The 20,199-nt window shown below is 48.3% G+C and overlaps 1 protein-coding gene across 5 annotated transcripts in view; it reads left to right on the top strand.

Annotated features, from left to right (window-relative positions):
- Positions 1 to 20,199, top strand: part of Epb41l4b (erythrocyte membrane protein band 4.1 like 4B) — a 160,867-nt gene that overhangs the window by 130,053 nt on the left and 10,615 nt on the right. For 2 of the 5 annotated variants that reach the window (XM_039110571.2, XM_063288230.1), the window contains 4 exons: positions 2,133 to 2,319; positions 4,827 to 4,904; positions 11,344 to 11,460; positions 13,537 to 13,608. In XM_039110571.2, the coding sequence (XP_038966499.1) occupies positions 2,133 to 2,319; positions 4,827 to 4,904; positions 11,344 to 11,460; positions 13,537 to 13,608 (454 nt within the window). 5 annotated transcript variants of the gene reach the window in all.

The following is a 20,199-nucleotide window of genomic DNA, read 5'->3' as shown; positions in this document are numbered from 1 at the left end:
CGTGGGAAGGTGAAGGGAGCCACATGCTCAGGGGGTCATAAGAGCAGGCACATGTCACCTCACTAAGCCGGGTGGGAACCTTGAGGTGTATAGCCCCAGTGTGTCTAGCAAAGCCAGGATGGCTCAAACCCAGATAATGAACAGCTCGAATGATCTCCGGGGAACAAATTAAACCATGAAGATCTCTCCCCACCCCTCCAGGACAAGGCTGCCAGGGCTTGTGTTCCCTTTCATTTCAAAGTTCAAAACGTGTCCCCCATTTGGGATGGGCGATCCTATTAAATAATGACTAACCGTAGGTGGCCTGGAAGGGGAAAACTTTCAGTTAATCACCGAATTGGCTCTTGTTTAAAAAAAACAAAAAATTTCTCTCCCTTTTGCTCTGCTGCACTCGGCAAAAGAGTTTCAAGGCACAGTTCTTCACAAAAGCTTGTGAACGTGTCCTGTAAGGCAGGCGTGGTGTCACATGCCTGTGATCTCAGCACTTGGCAGGCACAGCCGGAGGATCCAGAGATCGAAGCTAGCCCAGGCTAACCCCATAAGGCAAGGCTTTATGACTTTATCATGAATTACCTCAGAATTATCTCAAAAACTCAAGTGAAGCTGGAGACTTACCAAATTTTAAATGTTTCCTTACTGTAAGTTCTAAGTTAAGACAAAAGACTTTAAAATATGTATTTAAAGTAGCTATATATTTAATATATGTTAATATTTATATTATATAATATATAGATATATTTAATATTAAATATATATTTAAGTATGTACTTACAAATATATATATGGTTGGAGAGATAGCTCAGTGGTTGAAAGCACTTGCTGCTTTTTTAAGACCCTCCTGCGCCTGCTTTCAGGTCGCTTACAACTGCCTGTATTCCAGCTCCAAGGGATCTGATGCCCTCTTCTGGCCTCTGAGGGTATCTGCAACCACACGGCTTGTATATATCCACACACAGAGAGAAACAAAATAATAATAATAATAATAATAATAATAATAATAATAATAATAATAATAATAACCAGTCTTTTAGAGAAAAGACTTTGGAGCTTTTCCTATTTTTAGACACTCTGGTTGACTTCCTATTGTAAGAAATGGGCTATGTTTTTTTTAAATGTCTTTTTATGTAAAAACAAATAGTGACTCCACTTTTAGGGTTAAGGTGTTTTATATGAGGATAATAAAAAATATTCACCTCACTCTTCTGCATCACTCACTATGTGGCTAACTTTTTAAAAAAATGAAGTGGAAACCAGGCTCGTCAGACAGCTCAGAAGTCAAGAGTACATATTGTTTTTGCAAAGGACTGGAGTTTGGGCCCCAGCATCCACATCATGTAGCTTACAAATGCTTGGGGCTCCAGCTGCCGGGACCAGATTCTTCGTGCCTCCATGGGAACACAGTTCATGAGTTTGATTTCTGCAGCCTCACAGACGTGTTTGTCCTTTCACACCTACTATGACTTACTGTGATGTGAGTGTCCAACCAAGTACCCACCTGCAGAGACACAGCCAAGAGAGTGTGGTATTGCCAGTGCAATGGAGCACTTCCCAACATAAGAGAAAAAGATAGGGGTTGGGGATTTAGCTCAGTGGTAGAGTGCTTGCCTAGCAAGCGCAAGGCCCTGGGTTCGGTCCCCAGCTCTGAAAAAAGGAAAGAAAAAAAACCAAAAAAAAAAAAGAGAGAGAGAAAGACATTTTGATGTATATATACCACAGCACTATTGGACTTCCGTGAGGCTTCAGGAATAGGCAAGATCAAAAATGGGGACAGGATTGGACTAAAGGTTTCTGGCAGTTATGGGAGGGGCCCAGTTTTTGTTACAATTGATGCAAGACTGGGGTATATAGAGCTGGATGGCTATACAACTGTGAGTGATTCATGCTATGGACTCATTCATTTATAAATGGTTAAAGTAATAAATATGTGTGGTTCACCACACACACACACACACACACACACACACACTCAGAGGAAAGTGGCAGAAAGTCCAGCCCAAGTGTGTTCCTGTTTTGGATCCTGGACATTGACTTGGCATCACTTTGAGAGCCTGTCCTATTGCTTTGGCCTCCCCTCCCCGAATCCCTCACAGCCTGTGTATTATTGTAATGAGCAGAGCTTCATGTGCTTTTAGTAACCGCAGTGATGAAGATGACCTCCCTCCAGACCTCGCTGAGGCAGTGGGAGCCACCACGGCCACAACCACAAACACCACGATGTCTGCCACTCAAGTTTCGGTGTCACTGGCGTCCCCCAAAATCCAGCAAGTCAGCTCGCCTCAGAAGTCAGAAGTCAAGAGCCCTCTGTCCCCAGGGGCCAAGGTATGGGAAAGAGCCCCAGGCGTAACACATACTTATTGAATGACATTCTGTTTGGGCACTTATGCTTTGCATAATCAGTTGCATGCATGCATTTAAAAGCAGTAAAACCACCAGTAGAGTAGGCATGGTGGCAAGCACCCAAATCCCAACTCAGGGGGTAGAGGCAGGATCAGTAGTTCAAGGTCATACTCCACACATCGTGAGTTCGAAGTGAGAACTGTTCCTAAAAAAGCAAAGCCGGTTTAAACTGACAAGATTAAGGTTGGTTCCAAGGAAAAGGTGTCGATAATTAAAAATAAAAGTAGCAGAATTTATTTTCACGCACCCTGACCCCAAAATATAGGGCCACCATTTATGGCGGTCATATTACTATATAGAACAAAACAGTATGCACTGTGTTTTAGGAAATGTTTAAGGGCTGCTTGGTGGTAATGTTGTTTTATATTACTAAGTCACCCTAGATTGCTTTAAAACCTGGTGTGGAGGCAAACATCATTCATCTCTGCAGTCGGGGAGGCAGAGGCAGGTGGATCTCTATGAGTTCAAGGCTAACCTGGTCTCCTTGGTAAGTTCCAGGACATCCATCCAGGGCTACATAGTGAGGCCCTATCTTGAAAACAAACAAACAAACAAGCAAACAAACAAAACTTTATCTTATGGGCTGGTAAGATCACTCAGTAACTAAAGATACTGGATACCAAGACTGATGGCTTGAATTTGATCCCCAAGATCTACATGGGGGCAGAAGAGAACTGACTCCCAAAGTCATCCTCTGACATAAACCCCCATGCTGTGGCCTATGTGCGCGCGTATACACACACACACACACACACACACACACACACACACACACACACCCAATGAGTGTAACTTTAAAGTTAAAAATGGTTTAACTTAAAATATGACAAAACTAAGGGGAGAGCAGAAGCCCCCAGCCATTTTCTATATTGGACAACTTGGAGAAATAAAAACACAGACATGTTCCCATCCCACACCTTACATCAGATAAGGTGTGTTAATGGTTTGAAGATGGGAAACATCACTCTGTCAGCAAATGGGGATGGTAGTTAACAGAGGCCTTGCATGAACTGTTCGTTCTTGCTTTTCTCCATGTGTTGATTTTTGGCAGTTGGTTCAAATACAGTTGAACCTGTTCCAGTCCAAGCACATGCTGACCCAAAGACGGCTGCAGTCCGTGCAGCTTCTCAAGGACTGATGTGTATAGAGAACAGGTTCCCGGACAGCAAGATGGGGTCCAGTGGGTCCCAGCTCCTGCTGTCACACTGATAGCTCTGAAAGGACCTCTCCCAGACCCTTGTTCCCCGGGCCTTAGCCCCTCCTCCTGAAGATGAGGGGATTGGCGTCTGCACTGATGCTCATACGCTGACAGGAAGCTTCATTAGGGCTTCTGAGAGCCACTGGATCCCAGGGTCATGATTCTTAGCAGCATCTAAACAGCAGCGGTCCAGGCCTGTACCCAGTGTCCTTTCCTCATATGTCTAAAATAGACACAGGAATGTGTTTGGTCCCCTCAGCATTGACTGGAGCAGCCTGAGGCCTTCTGGCATTCTGTACATTGAATCCTGTTTTGTGTTTTTTGTTTTTTGTTTTTGTTGTTTTTGTTTTTGTTTTTTAGTTTGGTTTTTGTTTGAGGTAGAGTTTTGCTGCATAGCAGTTTGGCCTGGTACTTACTATGTAGCTCAGGATGGCCTTGAGCTCATGGGAAATCTTCTGCCTTAGCCTACCAAGTACTAGGATTATAGATGTGAACCACCATCCTGGCTTCACTGCCTGGGATCGGACCAGTCTTACAGTTTGCCAAGTGGGAGGCAGGCTCTTTTATGCGTTCTACAGATGGTTAAAACCCAGGCTGCGGTATTACAGGGTGTGGAATGGGAGCTACAGAATCCTCCCAGAAGCTCCAGAGCTCCCTCTCCTGGCCGTCTTTGTATTTTAGGGCCCTGATCAGATCAAACTGATGGGCTCTGAGTTGTGTTTTTGCACTCCGTCAAAGGGCCTGGCATCCACCAGTACAGCCAAGACCTCAGTGCAGGACGAAGTGTTGTCTTGAACAGTCGTTAGAGATCCCAGCGACTCTCCGGAAGCAGCCTTCCTGTTATTATGCTGCTGGTCAATTTAGCTCCTTCAAGTCTTCCTGACTCTCCCATGAGAGATGGCTTCTTTGTTCTATTTATGTATTCTACAGACTCTTTAAAGCATTTTCCCAAAACCTGTGGAAAATAAAATAGTTTGTAGCTTTAAAAGAGACAGGTCCCACACCTCACCCCACTTCTATCCACAATGATTTCAGGGGAAAGTTGGGGTTCAGCCTGCCTATTTTGTACGTCTCTGGGGGAGGAATATTTCAGGGCTGGGGGTGGGGATGGAGGTGGGAGGGATTTGCACTCTGAGCAGTCCAGTGCTGGAGAAGTGTACCCTCTTGCCTCGTGAGCCCTGTCATTTGCGCTGGGTGTCACTAACCAGGAACCTTCTTTCTCCCTTTGCAGAGTCCCTCTGACCATGGAGGCACCTTTACCCTGGGGCCAGGTGACTTGCTGATGGACTTTACAGAAGCCACTCCTCTGGTAAACTTCTCATTTTTCTAAAAAACAGAAAAGCAAGAGACCACAGATGCGTCTGGCAGGGGGAGGGCGGAGAGGCGGGCACGGCTGTTGGAGGGCTTCTGTTAGTCCTGAACACTCTCAAGGAGGGTCAGACGGCAGGGCTCCATCACTCTTTAGGGCCCTTGATGGAGGGGTGCTCCTTCTCCTCAGAGGGTGGCTGCAGGGGTTCTGCCTGTGCCTGTCTGCTGCTCCCCAAGCATAGTAGGGCTTCTTCATGCTTGGGATTCAGCTTCCTGGCTTCCTGGGCTGTGCCCTGCTTGCCCGCCCATCTCTTGCTGTTGCTTCTGGCAATCCATCTGGTCTCAAACACCGGCTCAAGGTTCTTCTCTGGCTTTCCAGACCCCTTAGCCCCCTACCACCATCTTTCCTCTGCATACAGGTCTTCACTTAGGGATAGTGGCCCTCGTGGGACTCCTGCAGGTGAGAAGCCCTTTTTTAGAGGACTGAGCACTAAAGGAGTCAGGCAGGCAGGCAAGTTCTTACTTTAGTCTCTGGCCACTGTTTATGCACACGACCATTCTGTATTCTGGTTTTTGAGATAAGGTCTTGTGTAGCCCAGACTGAGTTTGAACTTGCTGTGTAGATGCCCTTGAACTTTAGATCCTCCTGCTTCTAACTTCTGAGTTCTACAGTGTGCTGCCATGCCTGGTTTGTGCAGTGCTGAGAAGTGGATCCAGGGCTTCCTGAACACTGTGTAAGCATCTGCCAGCCGAGCTGCATGCTCTGCTTTCTGCTCTCCATTTAGGAATCTTGTCATTGGGTTGTATCCTGTCTTCCCTAAAGCACAGGTGTCAGGGTGTCATTGTCTCAGAAGTGTTGTTAGGAGAGGAAGAGAAGAAGAAAAGGAGGGAAAAACACGCACACACACACACACACACACACAGAGACAGACAGACAGAGACAGACAGACAGAGAAAGACAGAGAGAGACGTTGAGACTAGAAGGCAACATGAATATATGTAAAGCATTATTATATGATACAGGCAAACTTGGAAATAACGTTTGGCTAGGCTCAGCCTTCTCTCAATAAAGTTGATCATAAATCATGGTCCTCCTTAGGGGTACACATAAATCACCCTTTGGACTGTGAGGCAAAATATGAATCAAGTCAGAACCTATCTCCTGGGTGCTTTGTACTTAGTTATGGGATAGCTCCAGGTTAGAGGGCAGCTCAAGGGTGGCCAGAAAGTCAGATTGATAAATGGCCAAGCGCCATGTTAGCTGCACAGGAAATGCCCAGGGAGAAGCCAGAGGGAGAGTCACTGGGCATCAGCTTTCAGAGGAGGGACTCTTCAGAGGCTTTTGGGAGAGTCTGGGCACAGCGTTTGCCCTGTCTACAGCTATCTCTTTTGCTTAGCAAGTTGTACCAGTCTAAGAGCAGCTGAGAGCTGCCAGGAAAGACCCTGCTCTCGGGACCATCACAACTGAGCAAATGTCATGGTTACTCTCAGTCTTCTTGTTAGATGGGTTGCCAAGACCAAAGTCCCTTCTCCCCTGGCTGTCCAACAGAGTCACCATAACCGATTGCTTTTCAGCAAGGCCTCCTCAGCCCTTTGCACAGATACAGAAAGTGAGTGTTGAAACAGGCAAAGTACCCAGGACCACATGGGATCAGGAATCCTGACGTCTGATTCCTCCCAGAGCTGGGTTGGAGAAAATCTTTGGGGAATTTGCCACTTTAAAAAGAAGTAATTTCCAGGATGGGGAAGAGGATAGGAGTCATGGAAGGAAGTCAGAAAGTAGCACGCCTGGTCAGGAGTTTCCAGATCCATCTCCACTGAAGCCTTGTGGAATTTGGAGTACCTTGTGGAAGACGGAAGCCCTGGCAGCCCTCTGAGAACATCCAGCTCTGGAGGGCAGCCAGCCAGAGAGATCTGGGAACTCTTAGGGAGCATCCTGAGAATCTGTGAAGGAGAGAGAGGAGACAGCTGTGTTCTGAGGATCATGCGTAGGGAAATATGCTTAGCAGGAATTAGAAGCCAGGTAAAGTTACACCTGTGAGTCAAACTGCTGGGCAACTTCCAAGCTGTCCAGTTATGCTACAGAGGACACCACATGCATCTGTGGGAGTGGTTATCCCTTGTAGGGGGCCACTGGATTTTACACTATGAAGGGAAGTTTGTTGGACAACTGAAGAAAAAAAAACCTCACCTAAGCATCATAGCACAGGCAGTAATCCAAGTGTTTGGGAGGCTGAGGAAGATTGCCACGAGTACCAGGCTAGCCTGGGCTACAGTGTGAGTACCAGGCTAGCCTGGGCTACAGTATGAGAGCTTGACTTAAAAACGTCCTGCACTGTTGTCTATGAGAAGCAAACAAGCATGAACAAAATATTAATTCACTAAAGAGCCTGGTGGATCTAAGAACCATGGTCAATTTATTTTTAAAAATAGATCATGACTTTTTGCAAGAGTAATAGGATTTCTCTCAAAACCACATGTTTGGTCATATAGATTTGATTACCTTGTAGAGTCAAAAAGCTCTTGGCTTGGATATTGCAGGCTTGGGTTAGAAAGGGAACAGCATGTGGCAATAACTCCTTGAGATCTGTCAAATGACTTCCTCCTTTAGGGACTGTCTCGTGGGATACCTCTCTACATCTCTGGACAACTCTGACTTAGCTGTAAACTGGGATCCAGGAGGCTTTCTTATATATGGAGCTGAGGTCCTTGGGCTATCTCGAGACAGCTACTCAGGGAGGTTTGCAGTGACTGTGTGTCCTTAGGATGACCTGAGGTTCGAGTGGGAATATGTAGGCTCTGCGGAGGATGTGTCTTGGCACCATAGGCTCTGACCTTTTCTTGTTCCAAGTAAATCCTGTTTCCATGAGTGCCAAAGAGTGCAAGGGAGGGAAGGGGACTTGGCAGTTTGCCTTTGCCTTCATCTGGTCCCCTTCTATTTCTGCTCCTATAGAGCAGCGGCGTTCTCACCAGATTTGCCATTAGACATCCCAGGAAAGAGTGGATTCAGCTCCTAAGTTCCACTGTGTCAGTAACTGCGTCCACTTCAGGGTCCTGGGCTTGAGGTTGTGGTGCTACTGTGTAAGCACAGCTTATGCCTTGCTTGTATCTGGCCTGACAGTGGAATGGAGCTTTGGGACCACCTCATCCTGTTTCTCCCCTTCAGACTTGGAAACCAAGGCTATACAGGGATGTGCACTTGTAGCTCACTCAGCAGGTTGGCATCAGGTCTAAGACCAGAACCCAAGTCATATGGCAGGTGGCTGAGTCGGGATGTGTCTCTGTTTTCCTAAGCTTGCAAGTCTCTGGTCCTCTCAGCCTCACCTCCAGAGCCTAGGCTTGGAGGAAGCTCTGGGATGGCCTTTAAGCCCTAACCCAAGTTGGGTCCTACAGCTACCTTAGCGAGACATGAGAGTCAAGGAGCCTGTGTCTGCAGTCTAAGAGATTCGGCCTGCATGAGGCATGGTTTCTCAGCTGCCAAATCTATACTCTTAGCCTCTGATTGCTCTCCCTGGGTCTTTCTTCAAAAGAGGAAGGTTGTATTTTACCAGGCAAGAACGTTAAAATTCTCTGATGATGCACGTGACCTACCTCCCGTAGTCACCTCCAAGCTTGAAGCCTCTGCCTACTTCCTATGTTTCTTCCTGCCGAGACTTCTATGGTACCTCATCATCCTAAGGCCAGCACTAGAAGGAAACTGGAGAGAAAAGACCAGATGTTCTGACACCTGTTCTGGAACGTTCCATCGAGAGAGATTCTATGAGAACTAACATCACGTTATTACTGTCTAGTCCGGCCCAGTCTCTGTGAAGAGGATTTCAAAGTTGTCAGGCGAAAAAAAAAAAAGAGTCAAAAGTGGACACAAAGACCTGCTTCATATTGGGTCGGCTGGCCTACCTCCGGCCGGTAACAGACCATAAACACCTGTCCCCTCTGTGTTCTTGACTCTTCCCCGTGGGTCTTGTCCCTCTCTGAGCTCTGTATCTTATAAACTACTCATCTGCGAGGGCACAAAGCACGTCCAGTGCGTCCTGGCACGTGGCAAGTTAGGGAAGACATGACTGGGAGACATTGCTCTGGTCTGAGCAGGGCCACATGGGACATGGGATCAGGCTCTAGCTGGGTGTCAGGACAGGGTTTCCAGTTGGCCCAACAGCTTAGCGTTTGCTTGAAACTCCATTTTTCCAAGTGGGCCAGAACTTGGTTTCTTTCTGCCTGTGGCTTTGTCTTTGCTCCCCAGGGTTCCTGCTCTGCAGTCCCCATTCCCAGCCTGTGGAGAAGGAGCTAGCTCACGCTCTCCCTGGTGCTCAGTATTCTGGACTGTCTTTCTTCTCTGTCTGCCTGACTTTTCTCTTCCCTCCTCAAACTAGCAATGTCCTTTGGAAGCCTATGAAAAAAGAACCCACCACATTTCCATTGTTATTTATCAAGGCCAAGAACTTTTAAAGCTCAAAAGCCAAACCACACACACACACACACACACACACACACACACGCACGCACGCACGCACGCACGCACACACACACGCACACACACACACACACACACACACACACAGAAATATGCAGAGAAGCCTGAAGCAAGAAGGGAAGAGCTAGGAGAAAGAAGAAATTGGCATATCCAAAGTATCCTGTAAGATGTCTTACTGATACTGATTCCCTGCTCATTGACTAAGAGTCAAGGGTGTGGTCTTAGAAGGAGTCTGAGAACTTCTTCTGCTTACATCTACTCAGGTGACCGTTTAGGAAGGTCAGAAGTATTGGAGCAAAGGTCATCATTTACCATGAAAGTCCAGCCTGCACAAAGCCTTAAGTCATTCCTAAGCATCATCTCTCCAAATTCTCACCATTTGGTGATATGATGATTCTTGGTTATTTGTAACAGATTTTATTTCCTTCATGAAACACATGTTGAGTTCCCCGTTGCTATCAGTAAGAGCATAGATCCAGGGGGCTTATGGGTAGGGATATGTGTGGAGTGTCCTCAGTGTGGCTGCTTCTAGCTGGAGCATGGACACCGCCGTGGGGTCATGAAACCAGCTAACCTCTTACAGGCATTATCTTGTAACTTCTTAAGCAGGTAGGATTTCTCCTGAGGCCCAAAGGGAACAGGAGGAGGATTTTAAGTAGGCTGGTAAACCTTAGCAGCAGGTGACTAATACAGATTCACTTAGCTTTGAAGAAAGGACTTAAACAGTCCACAAAGAGGGGGTGGAACCTGGGAGGCCGACTTTGCAGGAGCAATTTCTGCATCTCCCAAGTATGAGTGTGAGGCAAAGCTGTTGGGAGGTTATGGCTGTGAAAGCCCCTGACAGCTGCCCAGCTCCGTGGTTGTCACAGGACAGAATCAGACAGATTTGGAGAAGGAAGGAGGCCTGTAATTTCCTTGATCATTCTTTTTAGTGAAAGCTTCCCAGAGGCTGTATTTTAATCCTCACTGTGGGATGCTGCCCAGTTTGCTGAGCTAAAAGATGCATGTGTTTGTTCTCTGGAGTGAGTGGTCCCTCCCTGAAGCCCACACTAACCCCTCAGCAGTCCTCTCTTCCTAACACTGAATGTCTTCCGTTTGCCATCTCATCCTCACTTAAACAAGCTTTTGTACCTTTGCTGGGCACATGGCTGGCACTCCTCAGGGCCAGAGGTGTGTGTGTGTAGGTTGGGGGGAGGGGGTGCTGACATCCCAGAAGTGTGGCACTTTCTCCGCAATGCTTGGCGTGTCTTCCAGCTTAAGCTGCAGGGCGCCCCTGCCTCCAGGAGGAGATACCTAAACCTGGGCTCATGGGTGAAGAAAGTGGGATGTGGGACCAGCTCTGAGTTCTGAACCCAGATGGCAGAGAGCCAGAGGGATGAAATCCTGACCTCTGTGCTTCTTAGCGGTGTGACTCTTTCTCAGTGTCCTCTGCTGGACCCTCACTCACCTGCACACCATAGGCTGCACACCCTTCCTTGGCTGAGGGTGGGAAGGCACTGGGCATAGAAGGTGAACGTTCTCAAGCATATGGTCCCATGCCTGACGTTGCTAACTCATGGCGCTGTTTGTGATTTGGCCTAGGCAATGCTTCAGAACCCTGGTGATGCTTCGTGGGGGGATGGGGTGGGGGGGCACTGCTCCCAGTCCTCTGCTCCTGGTACAAAGAGAGAGTTTGGCTCTGCTGTCCTTGGGAAGGGGGTTTGGTTTATCCTTCTGCTCATGGATTAGAGAAGAGAAGTGAAGACCAGAGGAGAGAGACAGAGAGGAGGGTAACGGGTGGGGCTGGCAGTGAGCAGTCCAGAGGCTAACAGCATCTAGAAAGCAGCTATGGGTGATGCTGGTTTGAGTAGTCTGGGTCATCAGATCCGTCTTGCACTGTGCTGTCTCTCTCCTTTCCCTCCCTTCTCCTCTCTCTCCTCCTGTCTTATCACCTCTTCCTCCCTGTTTCTCCTCCTCTCCTCGTGAGCAGGCAGAGCCCGCCAGCAGCCCCCACTGTGCACATTCTCGCTGCTCTCCTCCACTCTCTCTCCCCATGAAGGAAGAGACCACTGGAGTTTGCATGTACCCTCCAATCAAAACGAGGCTGGTAGGTACCCTGGCAGGGCGGGGGCCTGCTGGGACAGGTGAGGCGGCCGGCCGGAGCCCCAGGTGAGGCAGCAGCTGGATGGGCATACAGAGGTGCTAGACCTTCAAGCCGCCCCGCTATTGGGTGCTCTCACCCCGGGATGGATGGAGGAATTTGGGGCCCACCTAGGGGTGGCCAAACCGAGACACACCCCATAGCTCTTAAGAACCAAGAGCCCCTTGCTTTCTGGGAGCTTTGATGAGAAAGGGGAATACACGCTATGGTAGTCACCAGCTAAGGTCCTAAAGTGTCTGTCTCATGGCAAATACGGTTTTAAACTCATCCCTGCTGACATGATCCACTAGGAACACTACCTAATGATGTAAAAGGAACAGTCCTAACCATAACCAGGCATATTTTTTCATCTCTGCATGTTTTCTTCTGTGTATTCATGTTCGCCCATAGTTCCACCTGTTAAACAGTATCCCTGTAGCCCATGATGTCCCTGCCCTCACCTTTTGTGGAGCACTGTGATGTCTCTGTCTTGTCCTCATTGCCACATCCTACATGGCCATTTATAGCCCATCAAGCAAAAGGTGTACCGTGGGCCTCAGCCCCTCGAGTTAGGAAGTGATCCCCTGCAGTGCGCCACCATTTCAGGGACCCTGGAGCACTTTTGTGTCTGGGGTTTCGTTTCCTTAGGCTAGACCCTGTTGAGTGATGTAGGGTGACTTTGGTTTTTGCCTCCTTCTGAAGTGGCTCTAGCATTAGGATGTGCCACCAGAACACCATACGTGCTCTGCTGGATCAGTAAGCATTAGGGAACGTGGGAAGGTAGCTTGCACGTAGCCGAGGAAGGCTGTTCTTTGAGGCTGCTAACTTATTCCTTTAATAGCCATAAGGAAGCACTTCCGGTCTTCTCTGGTTGGCCTGAGAACTTATGTGCACATTTCTTTTTTGATATAACGTTTGTCTCAGAACACCATGTCAACCTGTTAGGCCAGGCGAGGAGAATGAGAAAATGTACTGTGACGCTTTGGCCTAAGAGCCTTTGGGAGCCCGGGGTTCATTCTGGGGAATTTGAGATATGTATTTGAACAGATCTGACTGAAAGGAAAATAGGGATAGGGTGAGCATCATTGCAAGGATATTGTTCTCCCCACATTGACTGACAGCTGCTCTGCCTATTCAGAAAACGGGCTCCTGATTTGGGTGGTCTGCTGTGTTCCTGCTCCTTCATCCCCATTAGAACAGTGTGAAAGTGCCAAGGGTCTGTCCTAGAGTCAGTCTACTGGCAAGCCACTGTCCGTGGACAGGGCTGGCCTCTGTGCCTTGTCAACAGCCTGTGCCTGCACAGGTATACAGGCTGCTTCTGGGCCTGAGGACTACAGGCAAAGGTAGTGCCACAGTCACCAGGCCTCTGGCCCTCCAGGTATATATTGCCTCAAATAAATAAGCACTCTCGTTTTCCAAGGCCTCCAAGATGACAAAGCCAAAATGAACAAAAAGAAAGACAGAAAAGCCATGCTTACCTGCTGACTGAGACACCATTCTCGCTAAAATGAGCATTTGTGTTGTCACATTGGATGCTCCCAAGTACCTTACTTTGTTCCCAAAGGCCATAGTGGCAGGAGCTTTCATGCTTCCATGGACGCTCCTCAAGACTTCTGCTGCTCAAAGTGTACAGGGGTTAACAGTGCAAGTCATTTTGCAGGGATGGCCTTCTGATTTAGTTGGCCCCAGCAGCTGAGATGCACTGTGTCACCAGCAGACTATTCAGATGCTTCTTGGACATTCTGACAACTTTGGAGAAGCCCTCAGAAGTCACCCCAGGCACGTCATGACTGCCTCCTTATCTACCGTGAATGTAGCTTTTGGACAGGCTTTGGACACAGGTCTGCAAGACCCCATAGCAAGGCAAACATGCTAGACCATGTAACTCAGGCACAGATGAGCCTTCCTCCTCCACTGCAGAGAGACGAAGGCTCCCAAACTTCCCAGGATCCTTCCTCTTGGTACTAAAGCTGTACCTGTAGAGACTTGGAAAGTGTTTTCTGATCTGAAGCTAACCCCTTGTTTTTCTCCCTTTTTTTGAAGATAAAAACGTTCCCTGCAGAACCAATGATGAACCCGTTTCCTGATCCCTTTGCCACAGGACCACAGTTCGCTGTAAGTAGACATAGATGGCAGAGCTGCACTGTAAACCATCGCTTCCACACCGGGGGGAAGGCTGTGAGGGCACGAGGTCTGCTTTACTTACTGAGATTCACAGAAAAGCAACCATATTAAATAGCATTTACTGTATTTGTTGAATAATGGTTACCTCTGTCTCCTCCTGCTAGTATTTTCTATGAGAAAAAAAATTCTATTTTCAGTTGTTCCTTTCCACTATGTCCCCAGTGTATTAAGTACTAACTAAGTTTACTGAGTGTCTGGGTAGTTTTAAAGATCGTACAAGACTTAGGCCTACCTTCTTGAGTGTGGCTTTATTCGTGGTGTGTGTATACATTGCGCAGGCACACATGTGTGCACATCTGTATGGAGGCCATGGGTGGATGGTGGGGTCTTTCTCAATACCTCTCCACTTTATTTGCTGAGCCATAAACTTGCCAAACCCAGAACCCACCAGTTCTACTGATCCAGCTAGCCAACTTGTCCCAGGGATCCCTTTCCACTTTCAGAGCTGGAATACAGGCAGCCCACCATGTCAGTCCAGATTTTTTGTGGGTCTTGGGGATCTGAGCTCCAGTCCCCACATTTATATCGTAAATACCTTATCCACTGGAACCATCTCCCAAGATCATTTGGGCTTTTTAAAAATTAAATTTTAGTTTTAAAAGATTTCATACAAGTGATTATTATACACTGAGAACAGCCTCCCCCCCATGTCATGCCCCTCCCCATCTCCACTAACCCTCTGTGTTCCCCTAGTTTCATATCTGCTTTTGGAACCTTATTCTGTGATCCAGGCTAGCCTTCAGTTTCTGTGTCTTGCGTCTCAGCCTGTGCTGGGCTATAGGCATGCACCCTCACACCTGGCTTGCTTACATGTTTGTGTCACCCACTATGCAGTTAGTATTTTCTTCTCGGCCCCAGCCCCTCTACCAGCCACCAGTTTGAACGCTGTGTGTGTGTGTGTGTGTGTGTGTGTGTGTGTGTGTGTGTGTGTTCAAGGATTCTGGATATTTCCATAAATGCAACCTACTTTACAAGACCTTTGGTGCCCCAAGAAAGGGTTTCTCTGTGTAGCCCTGGCTATCCTGGAGCTCACTCTGTAGACAGGGCTGGCCTTAAACTCACAGAGATCCTCCTGCCTCTGCCTCCTGAGTGCTGGGATTAAAGGTGTGCGCCACCACTGCCCAGTGGCATTTTTCACATAGTATCATGTTTTCACATGGAGCAAAAACCTACACGTCCTTTCTTTTGATGGTAGAATGGTTTTGCTGTGCTCTGTTTCTCCACTGATTGGTCGTGAAGACTCAGTCCGTATCCACTTTTGGCGAGAGTGCGTTCACACGCACCCTGTGCTTGTTTTCACACTTGTTTTGTTTTGGGTTGGATCTGCAGCTTGATAATGGTGTGCGGTCTTAGGTAAGTCACTTTACTACGCAGACTATCTGCTTGTGCGTGCGTGTGTGTGTGTGCGTGTGTGTGTGTGTGCTTGCGTGCATGTGTGTATACATGATATGTTTGTGTGCCTGTGTGCATGTGAGATAAGAGAGGAGGGGCAAGCAGACAGACAGGCAGACAGACAGAAAACAGTTTAGCTATCATTCCTTTGGTGCCGTCCACCTTGGTCTTGACACAGGCAGACCTGCAGCTCACCGACTCAGCTGGGCTAGCAAGGCACTAATCCCCGAGGATCTCCCTGTCTCTGTCTCCCTCATGTGTAACAAGCACTTTACCCACTAAGCCATCTCCCTAGGAATGGTAATAAGAAATAGCCTGGTTGAAACATGTATCAAAAGGGACTGAGATCCAAAAATTCCATTATATCTCTGAAATATCTGTGATGACTGCTGACCCTCCGGACTCCAGAGACAGTGCTACAAAGATGAGGCCCCTGCCAAGTCCTGGCCATGGACTCCTCACGACCCCCTCTCTCCCTGTCCTCACTAGGCAACTCATTTAAATGGCATATAGATTACATGTATTTGAACATTTAAAACCATGTATTCTATTTTATGTGTATGAGTGTTTTACCTGCGTGTAGGTGTGCATCACATGTGTGCCCGGTGCACACAGAGGTAAGAAGGCATTGGTTCCCCTGGAACTGGAGTTACAGACCGTTGTGCTCTATAAGAACGACTTAACTACTCAAGCATCCTTCCAGCCCTTTAAATGCCGTCTTCTCTTCCTCTCTAGGATAACAGCAGTTATTTCCGCACTTCCTTTTAGCTGCCCAACCATTCTTCCCTGGAAGTGTCTGCAGAACCCGCTTTATAGTGAGCGACTACACATAGCAGCAGCAGGAACCATAGTACAGTTCTACTTTTTCTCCTTCCCACCCCCTCCCGGTAGTCAGACATGATCCCTGAACTCATAATCTGTGCGACCCTCTTCCAAGAGTTTCTATCTTCTCTAGAGAATCTCCACAGGCCCGGAGATCTCCCCAAGTACAGTAGTGAACTAGACGGTGCTCACTGCCTAAGGAGGCTTCAGCCCTTGGCATGGAGAGATGGAGCAGAGGCTCCTTCTGGTTTCACAGGATGAGCAGAGGTGAGAAGGTATTTGGCCATCTCAGTGTAGAGAAAAGTAGTTGCTGGAACATTTCCCACTAGGGTCAAGAGCTCATTCTTGGCCACTTTACTGAGAGGATAGGGCTACTGGGGCCATGCCCTGCTCGTCAGCGCCATTGCACTGATGCTGATACAGCCAGCCCACCCCGCAGCTCTGCTGGGCACAGCTCCCCAGCTGGCAGCTCTGGCAGCCATGATGGGGGTACTCTGGCCTCCTGCCCTGCCTTGGCAGTGCTGGGGCACACTCAGGGAAGCCCTTCCTGAGAACTGGGGGCGGGCACAGATGGAGCTGGAAGCCGATGTCAGCAGTCACACTGGGACTTTCAAGACCTGGGCAAGAGTGGCTCAAAGGCAGCCAGAGCAGACAGAGGGAACAGCATGAACCAGAGTCCTGGGGAGGGACAGGCCACAACCCATTCAAGGAACTGCAAAGAAGGCCAGTGAACTGGAGTACAGGAAGCAGGAGCCTGGGGCAGAGGAGCCAGTGCTTCTGGAGCAAAGCCGTGCCTGGTGCTTTAGCTGTCGGAGCAGGGCAGTGTCAGGGCAGGTGTTTTTAGAAAGCATCTTCCTGACCACAGTGGGAGAACATTTGGGTCCAGATGGAACAAGTTTAGAACAATAGTCTAGAAATAAATCTAGGACAGTCGTTGAAGAGAGTGTGTGTGGAGAGCTGGCCTCTGAGTGATTTTAATGGCAGAGGCAGGAGAAGTATATATATAGCTGGGGAGATATTGAGGAGGCTGGGAAGATACTAGATTGGTGAGGGAGAGGGACACACAGCTACCAGATTTCTGCCTTCCAGAACTTAGACAGTGGGCCCATTCACTGAGATCCCCATCACGGTGAGAAAGGTCCTCAGAAAACCAGCTTCAAAAGGGAAAGTGCTCCCCGCCTCAGAGGTCTCAGCTGATGACCAGTTGGCTCCTTTACCTTCAGGCCTGGTACAAAGCCGTGGCAAACAGTGCAAGGGCGAGCCAGAGGAAGGCTGCTCTCCAGGAAACAGGAAGTGGCCAAGGAAGGGCCCTGGGAACAAGATAAACCTGTGAAAGCAATGTCCCCCAGTGACCCACTTCCTCCAACGAGCCCCCACTCCCCAGTAGCCCACTCAGCTGTGAGTTTGTTAACAAGTTAGCCCCTTCTCTCAGGCTCCAGGCACTTCTCTTCAGTACAGGACCAAGCCTTCAGCCCGGGAGCCATTGGGGTGTCCTTTAATATGGAAACTGGAGGAGCAAGTGCCTGGAGGAAGCCTGGCCTATGAGAAGGGGCAAACCTGCATGATGCTGTGCCTGCCTTTGGAAGACTGGCCTGAAAACAAGGAACAGCTGAGAGAGAGTAGCTCAGGGCTGAGGGGTAGTCGAGAGGGAGGACGGTGATATCAACAGCTGTTTGGTAGCAGAAGGCAAAGCTGAGGCCCCAGGCTTTCAGTTTTCTCATTCCTGCACAGGCCGCTTTGTCTACCTATGTACATGACACCAGAAGCACACCACAGGCCTCCAGACACTTCTGGCGGCAGCCGTGGAGCCTTTAACAGCTCTGGGGGGGGCCTCTGTACAAAGTTGAACTGGCAATCGGTCTGGTCCCTATTTGACCCTGAGTGTTCCTAGTGAATTCTCATCGAGAACGCTGGCCCATATCGACTGAGAAACCTCTCTTAAGCCATCGTTTTAGCTTTCCATACTCATAGTCTGAGCCACTCTGTCGAGATTTTAAAAGGCAGCTCATCGTCAGTTCTCCCAGCAGGATCACAGACAGGGATCCCCTGTCTGCATCTGGCCCAAGTTCCTCTTCCTAACCTGATATGTTCTTCTGTGGCCTGCTTCTTTCTACTGAAAGCCAACGTATTGATTCCTTCTGTCATTTAACAGATATTTTAAGAGGTAAGGGTTAGGGCTTAATAAGAAAATTTACTGCTCCTTCTGCTCAAGATTCTTCTTAAGTGCAACCGGTTCCCTCACCCTCCCTTCATGGGTTGCACACCCATAAGGAGTGCCATGAGTGTGGACACAGTGAGTGTTTGCCCTGGGACCTCTGTACTTTAACCCACTGTGCCTTTGCACCATCGGTGCAAATGGCCCTCAGAAGTGGCCTCAGAAGCCCACCTGTCACCCATTGACTGGAGCAGCGTAACCTCCTGCAGCTGCCAGGCAGGTCCGGCTCTCAAACAGCACACGGAATTACGTTCCTGCCTCTGTAGCCCATCGATCATAGGCAGGCTGAAGCCTCTGCTCTGTGTTGCCCAGGCTGATGGATCAGCTGCCTGCTGTGTGGAGCATCACCAGTCACAGTGGCAGAAGTGGGGAGAAAGCCACACCCAGGTCCTTCAAGGATCAGTGGAAGGACAGAAGCACCAGTTCTTATTTCACTGGGCAAAGCAAAGCACAGGGTCACCTCAGACCTGAGAAAGTCAGCGAGGTTTCACCCTGCTCTGTGCCTGGACGTGATGAGCCAGAGTGGCTCTGTGAACGGCAGCAGTGACTGTTGCCTGCACCACAATTCTCTGTAGCGGGCCTCACGCTCTAGACAAGAACGTGTGCTCCCGTACATGTGACATGTTGGCATGCAGAGCTGCATCTCCAAAATGACATTCGGCAGAGACCCAACAGCGATCATTCAACGTTTCTCCATTTCTAACAAGTTTGTCTCCCTTGTAGGGGCAGATATAAGACACAAAGATGGGTTTTGTGCTTTTCTGCAACAGACTTTTAAAGGCAGCTCATTTTCTGTGCCACCACCAAGGAGAGAACCATGCACTCAGAGATCAAAGCCTCTTTAGAAATCTGGGTGGTAAATTTCTCCAAATTCAGAGTCAAGAATCAATGTTAACAAAAGTGTGTGTGTGTGTGTGTGTGCGCGCGCGCTCGTGCGCACGTGACAGAGAGAGAGAGACAGACAGACACACACACACACACACACACACACACACACACACACACACAGATAATGTATTACCAATAGGTTTGTTCTTTTAAAGCGAAGGATGCAGAGCTCTGAACACTGGCTGTTCTTTCAGAGGACCTGGGTTTAGTTCTTAGTACCTACGCGGTGGCTCACAGCCAACCACAACTGCAGTTCCAGAGGCTCCAACACTAATCTCTTGGGTACCAGGCATGCACACAGTACACATACGTGCAAGCAAAACACTCATGCACATAAAAGAAACTGATCGAAAATCTTTAAGGACATAAAACAGAAACTATGCATGGAAAACTACCGTTGGCAAATAGATTAACGATAGACCGCGATAAGGGATCGGAAATTTTCTTTTCTTCTCACTATTTATTTTGGGCTTTGGTTTTATTGAGAGTCTCACTATGTAGTCCAAACCCCCACCACTCTCAGCCTCCCAACAGCTGCTTCTGTTCTAAAGCATTCTCTGTAAAAGTAATAAGCATACTTTGCTCTGTAAATGGCAAGGGACTCCTCTCTGTGAACGAGGAGGCAGTGTGCTGTAGGCCAGTGGTTCTGACAGTATCAGAAGCATCTGGAAGCCTTGTGAGAGCCTACCATGTTGGGCTTTCTGGCACCAAGGTCTTAAGTAAAGCCTGAGATTTTTAACCAAGTTTCAAACTAACGATGACATTGCTGGCCTGGGGACTGCATTCTGGATCCATGGTAGCGCTTTATCGTTGAAGAACATCATTGTGTGTGTGTGTGTGTGTGTGTGTGTGTGTGTGTGTGTGTATTATGTATTTATGTGGATGTGTGCAGTCGTGTGTAAACATGCTTGTATGTGTGTGCATGTAGGCATGTAAAGGCCAGAGATCAATATCAAGTGTCTTTCTTAATCCCTTTCTACCTTTTGTTTTTAAGATTTATTTTATTTTTATTTATATTGCATTATGAATGTGTGAGTGTATGACACCCATGTTTGGGTGCCCTCAAAGGCCAGATGATGGCATCAGATGCCCTAGAGCTATGAACCACATGACATAGATGCCAGGCCCTGAACTCAGGTCCTCGGGAAGAGCGGCAAGAACTCTGAACCACTGAGCCACCATTTCAGCTCCCTCCACATTTTTTT

The sequence above is a fragment of the Rattus norvegicus genome, chromosome 5 (assembly GCF_036323735.1).
Source record: "Rattus norvegicus strain BN/NHsdMcwi chromosome 5, GRCr8, whole genome shotgun sequence".
NCBI classification, from domain to species: Eukaryota; Metazoa; Chordata; class Mammalia; order Rodentia; family Muridae; genus Rattus; species Rattus norvegicus.
Note: the sequence above shows the minus strand (reverse complement) of the source record. Positions and strands in the feature narration are given on the sequence as shown.